The following is a 15052-nucleotide window of genomic DNA, read 5'->3' on the forward strand; positions in this document are numbered from 1 at the left end:
ATATTTAAAATCCCGCATCCTGTGTTTATGAGAAAAACTACCATGAAGTAAGTTTAGACGTTTGAAGGAGTTTGCTGTAAAACATTTTATGGGGGTGGACAGTTCTTCACACTACTCAATTATACAGTGTTTTCACATTTTCCAGAATTGCCCACACCCCCGTCATGGTTATTTTCATCCCTCTGTCCAGCAGTCATCAGGAGCCTTATGAATGCTACATTTATTTGGCTTCTGAAGCTTGCTTACACCCACACAAGGAAAGGAAAAAACAGCAAAGACTGACCATAAGGCTTAGAGGATTACCAAGAAATAAATCCTTGTAAACAGTTAAAGATAAACTGTTATGGTTTTTAGTCAATTCATTCATAGCTGGAGAAAAGATCTGAAATAAAAATGTAAAACTTAATGCAGAGTGTGTTCTAAACAACTCTGTTCAGTTTGCATTGCAATTGTGGACAGTCTTTTGACCTGAGAGGTGCAAATTGCCAAGGAATCCCTAGCGCCCTATGGAGAAACCCTGGGGTTGTACAGAACCTTGGTTGATAAACATTGCTCCATACAGAGCCATATAATGTAGAGATAAGAAGATGGAGGTGTCCCTATTTCTATGGGCTGTGTGGGGGTTGTCAAGATTTGCAGAAAATCTGCCAGCAGGCTTTAGAATGTCATCTGCTGGATGCATCTCATCTGGTGATCAGAAACTACATCTAGCTACATACCCTTCATGTAAGGTAAGGTGAGAGACAGAGCTAAAACAATCTTCACAAAAGTATAATGACATACATTTGTACATGTATCCAAAGCTAAATAAAGGTTTAGTACAGTAACCAATAAAAATTGTGTAAAGTAATGAGACCAGTGTGCTAGAATATTACCTAAAGATTTTGTAATACGGAGATGATATTTACTTCCAGCAGCCTATATAATAGATGTTAGGTCTTCTGGTGAAAGACACAATTGTCCATTTAGGTCTATCAATAGAGCTTCAGAGTGTCCTTTCTTCTATGTCCTTCCCCTGGTACCCTGGTTCTTTTAGTTGGAATCCAGGATTAGTCTTACTTTTAGATAAAATTACTTCAGAGGTCTTTCTTCTTCTCCCAATTGGACATGTCTGAAACAGCTCCTAGAGCAACCCTCGGAGATGACAAAAAATGTTGAAGCCAACTCCAGTTTGAAAGACCAAAAGGTCTTCTCCATATCGCTTCACGATAGCTAAGGTTTTCACATAGATCTTTTCTATACATATACAAGTAGAAAGTCTTTTGATGCTCCTATGTGATATTCTTCCATGAATGGAGAATCAAAGATCAGTTTCCTGCAGAAGACTGGACCTAACGTTTCTCTCACCTGGACATGGTGGATTGGATTGCTTTATAGGTAGCAATAGGGAGATCCTCCATCATTCTCTAAAAATCAGTTGTTCAAGTCTGGAGACAAATAACTCCAAATGACCAATTCCCCAATTCCAAGTCACTTAAAGCCCTCGATCTAACATCAGAAATATGAGTATCTTACCTGCAAGAGATTTACATTTCTTAGAAGGACTTGTCTAGGATTGGTTATGACCCCTACGCACAGTCATATCAACCAAGAGGCCTGTCCGGTCTATGGCCATCATTATTTGGGAGATCACCAACCTGAGTTGCTAACTAGGTTAAATGATCACCACTAGATTCAACCCATCACTCTGTAAGGAACTAAAATGACCCCCAAAAACACTCACATAAGATCAGGGCGGTGTTTGTGTAGTATAGCACAAAATGCCAATCCGTCCCGGAAGGATGTTGTCATGTTTGTAATGTTGACATCTCGATACCCATCACACTGTTGCTTGCACCACTGCTGGAGTGCTTTGATAGCAGCCATCTTGAACCACTGTGGAATTAGAAAAAGAACATTTAAATTATTAAACAGCGCTAACAAACAGCTAAAATGTTTTGAATTCAAGAAAAAAATAAATATATAATATTAGTATATATTAGACAATACTTGAAATTAGGTAATTATATATTTAAAAAATTCTAACTTGAGTGCATAGGAAGTAGCACGGCCACTATTATTTCGGCAAGATCAACAGGAACTTTTTAATACTCATGGAAAATGTAATTCACTTTGAGAAAGAGAATGAATGAAACCACCACAAGGAATCCAAAATACACACCATACCATTGGGGTAATCCATGCATTCACCCAAAGTACAATGATACACATAAAGCTTGCTGGTGCCCTGAAGTGCTTTTCATACCCCAACAACCCTGTGGGGCACAGTAATGAGCATTGTGGTACAATACTTGGCCAGGTGTGGGATGTATATGGGCATATAAATGGTCCCCAAAGAATTGTGATTTAAACATTACATTTTCAGTGTTGAACCCAGAAATTATTGTGGTGGGAAGAAATTGTAGGTGGGTGGCAGGCCCTGTATTGTGACCCAACTCATCAGTAATGGGGAGAACACTGCATTTTGTTTTGGGATTCATATATATCCTTATATAATGATCCAGCTACCAAATATCTTTTGTTCCCCCCTGTACACATGATCACTGGATGTTTGTGTTGATGTAATCTGGCTATATTTTTGTTCCATTAAGGCTGGGTCGACATGGACGTTTTTTAAAAACACATGTAAACGTTCCTATTGCGTTTATATGCGTTTTTATGCACTTTTATTAGCTTTTTAAAGCTTGCCTTTAAAATGCTGGAAAACTCCTATACCGCGTTTTCCTGCGTTTTTGACTAATTTGCATATTAGGTGCTCTAAAAAGCGGGAAACCGTGGGAACCGTGGGTGTTTTTGGGCGTTTTCCAGCGTTAACCACGTGTTTTAATTTTTTAAACGTTGCAAGTAACGTTTAAGATAAATGTCATAAACGTGCCTCAGGGAAACGTCCTGGTGTAGATTAACCCATTGGAATGCATTGGGATTTCAAACAAGGGCTTTAAAAGCCTCTGGTTAAACACTGGGGAAACAGTCCGTGTGGACAAAGAGAAAAGTGAAACAAATGTGTGATGGTACAAAAAGTAAAACCAGCAGCAAAATGAAGATAAAGCAGATTGTGTAGATCGGGGTCATTGTAGCTTATGTTAGACTGACAAGGATCTGAATCTTCAGGAAGTGTTCAAAAGCCATCTGGGTGCTTTGAGAAAAACACACATTGTAGCCGGATGCCTGGACAAAACTTCCCGACAATCAGTAATATTAGAATTTGACACATACAGAATACTGACGGTAACATGCATACAGCTCCTCAACTTTCAGTGACCTCGGCCAGTTGTATATATAGGTTATTTTTTCTATATAATTTACACAATGACGAAAGTCCAAAGAAACCATCACAAATCCTCCAAGTTCTGGATAATGACTAACAGAATTACCAGCAAGGATGGAAGGCAAGAACCTAGACGGTTATATAAATATTGATTGCAATGTTTAGGTTTTGTTTTTTCCTTCCATTAGTAATTGTTTATGGGCTTCTAATGTGTTTCTGAACTTGCTAGATTGACCCTTCAGAAAGTGCCAAAGCTTTAGCACAGCCCCCATACATCTCTCTTCTGGGAATGTCTTAATTACTGACTGTCTGTCTGTGCTTACCCAACACTTCCACCCCCACCCTACCTCCCTATGTAACATTTTATGTAACTTCCAGGGGAGCAGTAATTCCCTGCCAGGGTTCCATGGAACCCCAGGCCTCCTCCACAGGTAGCTAGGGGTTCCTTGAACTTTGACTGATTGAGGAGGGCTCTGCTTGACCTCCCACCTGATGGCGCCCTCGAGTTTAGGCTGCTTGACCACCCACATGATGGCGCCCTCGAGTTTAGGCCCATCGACTTCTTGTGTGATGGCGCCCTCAAGTTTTGGCCAACTGACCTCCCATGTGATGGCGCCCTCAAGCTTTGGCCCATTGATATTTTGTGTGATGGTGACATCAAATTTTGGCTGATTGACCTCAATGTGATGGTGACCTAGTTTTGAGGCCAGTATCACATGGCAGGCAGTATCATGACACCAAAGCCCAGCCATCTGTAAGGGGGGCATTATTTCTACTCACCACCAATGCCAGGTGTATTTTACTTATGACCTCCTATGGATTTAGCAGGAGCTCCCCAAGACCTGAAAATTATTTTAGGGGTTCCTCAGGGGGTGAGGTTGAAAGGCTGTGATAGAATCTCATAAAGTGACAGCTCAGTCTATAGGGGCTGCCAATATCACATCCAAGATGGCGGCACCCAGCAGCAGCCTCAGACTTTTGTATGTCCACATGAAGGAGATTTTACAAGTAAATAATATGCAAAAAAACACACTCAGGAAACATGAAATCTTGAGGTAGGAATATTGCTGTAGATATAAATAGTCTGGTGACAACTTTTTAGCACATTGCACATTGTATAGAAGGGGGACCGTTTATGTCGGCCTGTTTTCTCAATGAAGCTCACAGGGCCAAGCAATGTTAATGAGCAATGTAAATTCCTGTCAGCAATTTCCTTGTTCACACATTATTAATTCAACACAAAGCTAAAGATGGGATTATCACCAATTGCCCAATAGAATAACATAGGTGTGTAATACAGCCCCGGGCTGTGTGTGGTCTTCTATCTTACAATTTGTAGCTGTCGGGCCAGTTGGCCCGGATATAAATTGAACCTAAAGACGTCTTTCCATTGGCTGCTGGTTGTTAAGGACGGGACCTCACCACCAGCCAATAAAAAGATTGCTTACTCTAGTAATTCAACTTCCTGAATGTTACCTTGGCAATGATGACATCACCAGGCCACATGGTCTTTAGCAACCAATGTTGAGAAGCGTCCAGGGGCATCACCAGACAGGGTAAAAGGAGGCATTTTGCCCAGAAATTGTAATTTTTAATTGGGGGGGGATTGGAAGGTGTCAATGGTAACCTGCTACACTAAAAATACAGATGGCGCCATCTTCAACCATCACATTGGGTTATAAAGCCACCATGCTTCATTGTACCCCGGGGCTCCTGGCGTGAATGGGCCCTTAGTATATGATGAAGGTGCAGCGTGGTCACCCCAGGACAAGACTACGGAACGCTTTGTCCTCTTCATCACAGAGCGATAGCTGGGGCCACGCTAACCCTGTAACCCTTGCTGTCCATAGCAGCACACACTTACCCAATGAATGGGAGCTACGGGTTAAGGGGCGGAGCTTCCACAGCTAGCGGTCCATGTGGTTTCAGCCGTAGTGGGAGGGGCTCTGTAGTCCACCAGGATCACTAAGAACAACACTAATGATAACAAACACAGACAGAAATCACCTGAAATTTTGCCACAAATATAATTATCCGATTCTTATCAGACAGAACAAAATGTCAACGGCAAAGAGGAGAATATGAGGCTCAAATTGGGGTTCTATATACTTTGTAACAAAGGCGACAATATCGAACAATGAGTGAATGTAACGTGTGAAAAGATAATGGAACCGATGAATGATTGTTTTGAAACCTCTGACATATGCAATCTACAATAGATTTTTATTTTTAGTAAAACAATGGCAGCTGCAATCAGATCAGATTTTATATTTGGGTTTTGATATAATTTAGGTGTAATAGAATAGAAGGATCCCCCAGGCACAATATATGGAGATGAGGGAATTGTCATGTATGTAATGGGAGATATATAGGAGCCCCCTGTGTGCAGGCATGTGATGGATCGATAATAAAGGAACCGATCAGAGTTATATTGCAGCAGATGTAATATACAGGAGCTGCACCTTACCTTGTCCCTGATCTGTGTCTGCTGCTCTCGGTGTCACTGTGTGATCTCCTCCATATGCTGCCCCTACACCAACACGGCGATCCCAGCACAACTGTTGCTCGGTGCCCGCACAGAGCTGTCTAAGCACAGATCACTGCAGGGAGTGGGCGGAGACTGCTTATGGGGCGGGATTAACTGTCAATCACATCGGAGAGGGCGGGACTGTGTAGGCAGTCTGCACGAGGAGAGGCGTGGTCATCCAATACGCTCTAAATAAGGGGCGTGGGATCTACTCAGTCTCCTTGCGGAGGGGCGCGGCCATGTAAATCATCTTACGGAGGGGCGTGGTGATCTAATCTGTCTCTAAATGAGGGGCGGGGTTATTGCTCGGCGTGGAGCTTGTTGGGTGACGTTGTTATTCCTGAGCTCTATTACACAAGAATGTTACTCAGCAGTGACGTCATAGAGAGGACGTGTAGACTGGGAGTGTAGTGAAGCAAGGTTATGCTGTGTCAGGGATTGTACACATGGGCGGAGCTTCCAGGCTGTGTATCAGAGAGATCTGTATTAGTCCATACACATTAGAAAGCCAATCTGCGATTAGTGCATTAGAACTAGTACATTAAAGGAAATTTGATGGGGATTTAGCAGCTGACCAATCATAGGGGACTCTTTTTTTAGTTTTTAATACTGAAATCCCTAAAGAGATTTTCTTTTGTCTTGTTATCTATTGTCTCTGTACTGGAAGTGATTTATATTACAAATGTCAAATATCTTTATACAATCCTACAATGAAAACACCTTTTATGGTTTACAACTGTGTGTGTCACACCCCTGACCCCTGCACTCTGTGTATGTCACACTTCTGACCCCTGCACTCGCACTCTGTGTATGACACAACCCTGACCCCTGCACTCTGTGTATGTCACACTTCTGACCCCTGCACTCTGTGTATGACACAACCCTGACCCCTGCCCTCCGTGTATGTCTCACCCCTGACCCCTGAACTCCATGTATGTCACACTCCTGACCCCTGCACTATGTGTATGTCTGACCCCTGCACTCTGTGTATGTCACACCCCTGACCCCTGTACTTTCTGTATGTCACACCTCTGACACCTGCACTCTGTGTGTGTCACACCCCTGACCCCTGGCAGTCTGTGTATGTCTCCCCCCTGACCCCTGCACTATGTGTATGTCTCCCCCCTGACCCCTGCACTCTGTGTATGTCTCCCCCCTGACCCCTGCACTTTTTTTTTACTTAATTTTATATGCTGATGAATGCAAGCAAAGACATGCAAGTATGTACATAGATATATAGATATGATCAATAAAAGGCGGCTTTGTGATATTGTGAGCAAGCTACGGTATGCAGTTTTTAATTCTGCATTGTATAAAACCACAGAACCATAAAATGTGCCACTGGTGCAAAAAGCAGCATAATGAATGTGCAAAAAGCAGAAGCATGAATGTGTGACAACTAAAGTTTGGGGTTTGAACAAGTTCAAAGGTTTCAAATCATGTCAACAGTAGAGAAATATGTGCACTGCAAGAAGAGTCAAATCATGCCAGGATGGACATTGGGTTCATGCCATTCAGGGCCAGTTTTTGAGTAGGGCAAACAGGGCAAGTGCTCAGGGCCACCACCTTCTCCGGGACCCCAGCTCACCAAGTGATAGGGTTACAGTAATGTTGTATACCTGGGACCCCGTTTTATCTTAAACCCCGATTTTTTTTTTCTAAAACAGTCCCTGATGCCATGTGTACTTGAATTAAAGAAATATTATCATATATTGTTAAAAGCCTAAGAATAAATCCCACGTTTTATGTGATTGTAGTCATGTAGTGTAAATTATAATGATAATTTGCATTTACAAATGCGCCCTCTGCTGGCCTCATGTTTCACAAGTGTAATGATATTGCTGCTAGGAAAAAATAAATGATCGGATTCTGGATTCCATTTGATTATATTTTTAAAAAGTTCTCTGTGATACACTGAAAAGCAAGTACACAAACACTCTCTGTACATATTATTATCTGATTGTACAATATCTGCACCATTTACTTTAGATTTAGATGGGGGGGTTATCAAAAAATCCTCACAACTTTTATTTATTATAGCACAATAGTATGGAGGGGTTCTGTTAATTTAGGGGGATTTCCCATCTCTTTTTCCTTTTTTATCTCCATTTTCCCTTCTCTCCTCTTCCCTTCCCATTACTTCTCTTGCTATTCCTTTCCTTTCCCTTTCATTCTCATTTGTTACTTTCCCTTTCTCTTCTTTTCCCATTTATTCTCTTCTCTTTCTTTCCCTTTCTCTTCTCAACTATTTTCTTTCTCTTTTCCCTCAACCCTTTTCTCTCTTTTACATTCCTTTCACTACCTGTCTCTTCTTTTCATGTCCTTTCTCTTCTTTCTGACACTCTTCTGGCGAATAGGAAATTAAATTCTTTCCTAATAAAGCCATCAACAGTTATAAAATCCCAACAGAAGTTCTAAACCATTCTGATAGAAATTCTATGTCTAGAGTGCCAATGGAGAGATCTTCCTCACTATCTATCTGACACTAAGGCTCACAGTGGCGGTGAGGTTGCGGTGTGGTTAGAGTTTCCCCATGCCAGGGAACCATTGCCTTGGAGGATATGTTGCTTCTCTCTATGGAAGACTCACAGAGAATAAATCGGGGAAGCAGTGAGCAGTACTAGTTCCACTCACTGCCACCAACTGTCAAATGTGCACACACTAGTTCTTTAAGAATCAACACTGTGGTGCAAGCAGACAAGAGCTGCTCAGGTTCAGTCGATTCTGAGGGAGGATTTAACCCGCTCTTAAAAAAGAAAAACTTAATATTTTTCTCAGCAAAAGTTTGGGACTCACATGCACCCTGGCCTCCAATAAATCAGAGATTTCTTAGTTCCACAACTCCTTCAATATGAAGGCACACCTGTTGTAGACCTCTGTTGGGTTTTTATTGCTGTTGGGGAGATTCCCCTCACTCTCCTATACATAAAGCTGCAAACATTATCTTGTCACATGTATGCCATACCGTGCAAGCTATTTGACCGGGAAATGAGATGTTGAAAAACAAAGACTGCATTTCCAACATAAGGAGGTGAGCAAATACACTCAGGAGTCCTCAAAGTATGTCAAGAGGACAGTAATGACTTAGGTTAAGTGTCCAATTGCACAAAATGGGCTTTCCCATTATGAAAAGTCTGTTTCAAGAAAAGTAGAATATTTGTAAAAATTGCTTATTAAAGTTATATTGCAGCCAACTTTAAATAATTTTAGTTTTGGATGGAGTAGGGAAGGGTCAGAATCTTTCTCAGTTTTATTTAATAATAATTACTGCTATTTGTGGCTTTGTTGGAGACATGACTTTTACTTACTGTCACAGCCACATGCAGAATGTTTACACCCCATCATAAAAAAGATGATAAATTCAAAACCACAATCCTACTTAATATAAGAACTGCAGATCTTAATGTAAGAACTTTGGTCTCATGTGTTCAGTTTCTTTCTTCCAAATGGTGCCAATGCTGCTCCTTAAACATCACTTATTGTTGTTGACCCCATGATACCTAGAAAAAATTTGAAACATATCATGGCAGGCTGGATATGTTAGTGTTGTACTAGGAGCCCAGTGCTGTTAAAATTAGGCACAGACACTGATGCCCGTACCTGGTGCCCACTCCTGAAAAACGTCCAACCCCTACAATTACCTTCCAATAAAAATCACCTTTACCATACATTTCCCCATGTCATGTCAAAGATCAACCCTTCCTAAAGCTAAAGACAACACTGGTGACATTCCTATACCACCAAGGATGGTGGACAGTTATCTTGTTATGTTCTGTTGATTTTGCAATCTAAAGAGAAGGTAATATAACCAGGAAAAGAAAAAAAAACACTTTAGAATGAAAATGGACATTCTATCCAGGTTCCATATTTCAATGGAGATCGAAAAATCTTTAGGCATGGATAGGGTGGGACAAACTAGCTTGTCCTAGGAACCAGCTTTAGAATACCATCTAGCTCTGTGAACTTTATAGCTTACTCTAATTTAAGACTAAATACTCCCTCTTTTGTAGAAATCAATGCACAACTGGTTCTCTTTGAACTTTGGAGAAGAAGTGTCTACTTTTGAAGGCTCCAGACCAAGCCCATTATTAAGCTAGCCTTTTGGATTTCCATACTACGCCCTATTGACCATTTATAATGGAAAAGAAGGAGATGTACACTAGTAAAACATAGCGGGGTCGAAGGAAGTGTGGGTTTTAGGTGAATAATGAACAAGACTGTGCAATGAGAACCAGTATACCTGTTTGGTAGCATTGGGAGACCAACATCGTAAGTTTCAGGACTTCAGGAGGCAAAGGCAATGATATTGGTGCCGTACGGACCATGGTTTGGGGAATACAGCCTATTGCTTGGTTGATATGTAACCCTATGGTTGCTTGAGTATTTTTTTGCATGGTGCATGGAAAAAAAACCCGAAAATAATATATTTTCTGTTGCAGACATGAGATCATTTGGTCCTTCCAATGTCATGATTTGTGGTGCACATCAACGGCATTGAAAATGATAAAATCGTCTTTCATTATTGGATGGATCACTAATATTTGTGAACTATTGCAAGCAACCAAATACATATTCTGCTCCCAATCAGAAAGATAATTTCTATATATGTAAAGATGGATTCAAAAACACAATTTCCTTTTACTCTCTCCAAGTTTATTCTGTTCTACAAATCCCTTTGCTGCCAAATATAATAAACCAACCCAAATAAAAGCAGCCATGTCAGACCTATATTGGTGATTGTCCATTACCTCCAAGTATGGAGTAGTCAGTAACTCAATTTTATTAAGATTGAATTAAAGTTTTAAAGGATTTTAGTCCCGGTGGGAAGGAAATCTCCGTTTAGAACATCTGCTAATGATATGTTAAAGTGGATTTTTATGAAATACAACAACTAGTAAACAGGTATACATTTCATTTCTCTTCTACAATCTGCCAGGCCCTTTGTCCCTGTGGATAATCAGCATGTCAGAACCTGTTAAGAATTTCTTGTTGGAAGTTATTTGCATTAGAAAATGTATTCCATGGAGGGAACTTTGATGTACGAGAAAAGAATTTTCTTTGTGCTGAAGTTGTGGATGGGTTCCAAATGTTACAGAGATGTCATTATATGGCCGTTGGTTGTATAGATGGACATAATCATATGGTTATCTGCAAATAATAGCTTCTATCTGTTAATCTGACAAGCGCTTAATGAAAGGAAGATGTGTAATGCAGCTATATTCACTGGAGTGAATTGTTGTGAACGTGCCATTTCATTTCTGGCATTCCAGCATCTGACTAGCAGAATTCTAGGCAGGCTTTAATTCAGATCATTATTGTTGGTGTATTATTACTAGTATTAAGAAATGCATATTAATGTGTATATTAAAGAAACCCTGCCACTTAGGAGATCCAATCTAAAACAATTGCACATGGCGGCTTCATTTTTTTTAAAGCCCATCTCTAGGCAAAATCTCCTGCACAGCCCTTCCTCCATCCAACCCTAACCCATCGCCCAGATTTGAATGAATATATATGTAACAGGGATATAGCAGATTTTGCTTTACACACAGAGATTTCTCCTGCAGTACTTTTTCCTGCCCCTAGATGCCCTCAGTTTGATGCCCAGCATCATCTAACCCACTTCTTCTGAGCCCAAGTCATTCTGGACCTCCCTCATCCTGTGGCTGGCTAGTGAAAGAAAAACCAGCACAGTAATGAGCCCAACACTGTATCCGGCTCTATCTTTCTATAAGCATATTTTTTATTGCACAGAAGATGATTGGCTCCTTGCACTGCTTCTTCTCCTTCTGATTACAGGTCAAATCAAGTACTTACACGTATCATTTATAAAATATGTTCAGTGATGTGTTAACAATTACGGACCAGTATTAATTTGTGTCTTTTACATGTGCCTAGAATTCAGCTCTGACAGCAAACCAAAGTCTCGGCTAGACACACCAAAGGCTGGGAGTTTCATCGATGGCTTTCTGGGCATTTATCCAGTGTTTTCATTGATAAAACACCCAGCAAGGGCCCAACTCCAAAAAGTTGTTGTGAAATGACAATCATTTGTATGGCCATAAGTGGTAGTTTCAGTCCTTTGTCTTTGTGTGTTATCTCTAAATTTTGTACATTGGAGCAAACACATTTTTATATTTTTGTTACTTTTCGGATCATATAGCTCTTAAAGCACAGATCCAGGGACTTACATCAAGGTACCATACCTAAGCTTTCTGTTTTTTTCTTTAGTCTCAGTCAATTCTAGCCAATATTTTAGGGCCACAGAGGGTCCCATTTTTTAGGGTGCCACAGTGAGACGTCATGCCGATGAAGGGGACCAGAGAGTGTCCCCAAACTATTGCTATAATATATAATTTTCACAATGATTTGATGAAAACAAAACTGTAATATTAACAGTTATGCACAGCACTGAATGTGCAAACACTTTTCACAACAAAGGTCAAGTAATATATGGTTATGCAGCATTCATATGTATTCTGTACATGACCAGCCTACAGCTGCATACACACAACAGATAATAGTCCCCGGAGATAAATGTTGTGCTCATCTTGGACGAGAATCTGATATGTGGACCAGGAATGACTGCTGTGCTTGTCAATGGAGGAGAACACAGAGGGGTGCTGCTTGCTGGTCCAGCACTCGTTCATTCATCTGACATTGGAATTGATTATAAACAATTGTTTCCACTGACAAAGAAAAGTGTTTATGCTGCCTAAGGTGAAGTTCAGACAGACGGTGAGGTTGTGCTGCAGTTACCGCTTTCCAATGTCTGTGGTTGAGATGCTACATATGGTGTCCTACCTTTGGCTGCCCATAGGCAGTAGTACCACCCGTTGTCAAATGTTGGCCACTGTCCCCTATACCTATCTGAACCTCTGAAAAGTCTGCAAAATCATAGATTTAGCCTAAAATTGTGCTTTTATTTGTACAGCGTTCATAATTTAATGAAGCCATTGATGCAGGTAGAAAGGAAACAGAAAGAATTCCTCAATTATCTGCAAGAGAAAACAAGACAACTCAGAGTTCTCAGAATGCCAGCGTGTAAATCTTCCGTCTTCGATCTGGCACTGACACAATAGTATTGTGACTGGTGAGTACAAGGAAGTTGATGGTATTTTAAGAAACACTCATGTGATTATAATCACCTGCTAGGAAAAACTAAAAGTGAATGTATATGGAAATTCCTGGATGGAATGTCCCTTCTATGTGTATAATTGACAAGTACACATACGGTATAAAGTACTTTTTGTCCTCACCCTTCTACACAGGATAGAGCCTGCTCAATAAATCAGAAAAACTTGTCAATGGGTAATTTGAACCATATTTATTATTACAGTGCAGGAGAGGAAAAAATTACTTTTTTACTACATGTTTTTATTAGACTTTTTATTAAAGCCCACCAGATCTAAAATAAAAATATCAGCTCATGCTGCAATACTTGCTTCCTTTCTGGCTCTGCCCCCCTCAGAATCAGTCCTCCTACAGGTTCCTGGGCCAGTATTACCCTCTTCTTGGACTGCAGGGCTATTGTCACAACATAATCATAATTTATAAATGCTTTAGAAGAAACTGTTGTGTTAGGTAGGTGTTGTTTTGGTTTTCATTATGGTAAGTTTTGAGTTTACTTTATCGTTATGGCATTTCTAAGCTAAAATAAGACAAATAGTAACATGGTGGGTATAGAACTTTAAATAAGGGGGGGATTTTAACTTGTTGGCAAACCAACCACAAGTATTTAAAACGTCTGCTATATCTGCTACAATGACCACCCTAGAAAGTTAGGGTTAGGTAGATAGGTGACGCTGGAATCACTGTTACCTGAAAGAGAAACCATGGAGCAGAATGGAGGGTAGTATGATAAAGTTCTATAAAACATATTTATGAGATGTGTCAAATTTACCTTTTAAAGATCTTTTCTTCTTTAGCCTATTCTCTGATGTTTGCAAGTGAAACCTAGTTCCTGTAAACCCTGCAAAGCCTACTTACATTAAATGTAATTATGTTATATGTTGGGGTTAGGTTCTAATGTAATCGATGACAATTTAAATTTTACACCAAACACTTGTTTAAATATAAGAAGATTTTTCTAAGCCCTCTGTTATTTTTGGTTGATGCCAATGATGGGATTTATTTAAATTCACTGGCTGACAGTTAGCATGTTGGTTTGTTATATTTCTTTAAACATTCCAATAGATGATCTTCCCATGTAAACTCATAGAAGTGTCCAGTTGCTACAGCCATCTCTGCTCCAATGGGTACTGCTTAGCGTAGATCCGCTATTCCCAACCTCCAAGGGTATTATTATTATATGGGATTTATATAGCACCAACATATTACCCAGCACTGTACATTAAATAGGGGTTGCAAATGACAGATGGATACAGACAGTGACACAGGAGGAGGGGAGGATCCTGCCCCAAAGAGCTTACAATCTAAGAGGTGGGGAAGCAGCACTTCTAGGCTTTCCTTAAACCGTGGCTAATTGGCAGCCTATTTAATGATTCCTGCATAGTTCTGGAGCCAACACCACTTGGTAGAGCCAGATGTATGTCTCGAATGATGTTTTTAGTTGTCTATATAGGTGGTATTCCAGCCACCACTGTATGGAGGGCGTTCATTCCAAAGACCATCAATTTAGGAGGCCCCAATATTTGTTTTAGCAAGGGTTCCACAAGACCTGAAAATGTATTTTAATTTTCCTCAGGGATAAAAAAAAAAAAGTTGAGAAAGGCTGCTTTTAGTCTATAGATATTGGAAAGTTAAGGGGGAGGTGGTAACAGAGAATACAGAAGGTAAATCATCGTCACCAGAGACCAGAGTGACCGTTTTCAGATGAACTGTATTCTTTCAGGTAGAACATTCAGCATCTCGTCTGGTTAGAGTATGGATGAATGCTGATACATCCCAGCTGTCAGTATGCATTTCACCACGAGGGTTCGGTTACAGTGTAACTTACACAAAACTGATTAACAGATCCCTATTGGCAACAGCATAATTAATGATCCAGAACAGAGTACTGGGTTCCTGTAAGCTAGCACTGGCGTGGCCCATTATCTGCTGCTGAAACCAGGGCAGAGTTTTACTTCTGCAAATGAAGAGTTTATCTAATCTAACAAGGTGACCTTTGGTCAGAAATGATTTTCATGCATACCATGTTATAACAAATATCCTACCATGTACAATATACATTAGAAAGGGGAAGTGAGGAGCTGTGTTCTTTCAGATTGCCATCAGTAGCAAAAGTGTTTTAGTAA

The 15052-nt window shown here is 40.4% G+C and overlaps 1 protein-coding gene across 1 annotated transcript in view; it reads right to left on the reverse strand.

Annotated features, from left to right (window-relative positions):
• MICALL2 (MICAL like 2) overlaps nucleotides 1-5874 on the reverse strand; it is a 54196-nt gene extending 48322 nt beyond the window's left edge. The window contains 2 exon segments of the mRNA XM_072417754.1: nucleotides 1724-1875; nucleotides 5736-5874. Of these exon segments, the coding sequence (XP_072273855.1) occupies nucleotides 1724-1866 (143 nt within the window). The 5' untranslated portion in view covers nucleotides 1867-1875; nucleotides 5736-5874.
• Nucleotides 5875-15052: the final 9178 nt, after the last annotated feature.

This window comes from Pyxicephalus adspersus, chromosome 7, assembly GCF_032062135.1.
Source record: "Pyxicephalus adspersus chromosome 7, UCB_Pads_2.0, whole genome shotgun sequence".
Lineage (NCBI taxonomy): Eukaryota > Metazoa > Chordata > Amphibia > Anura > Pyxicephalidae > Pyxicephalus > Pyxicephalus adspersus.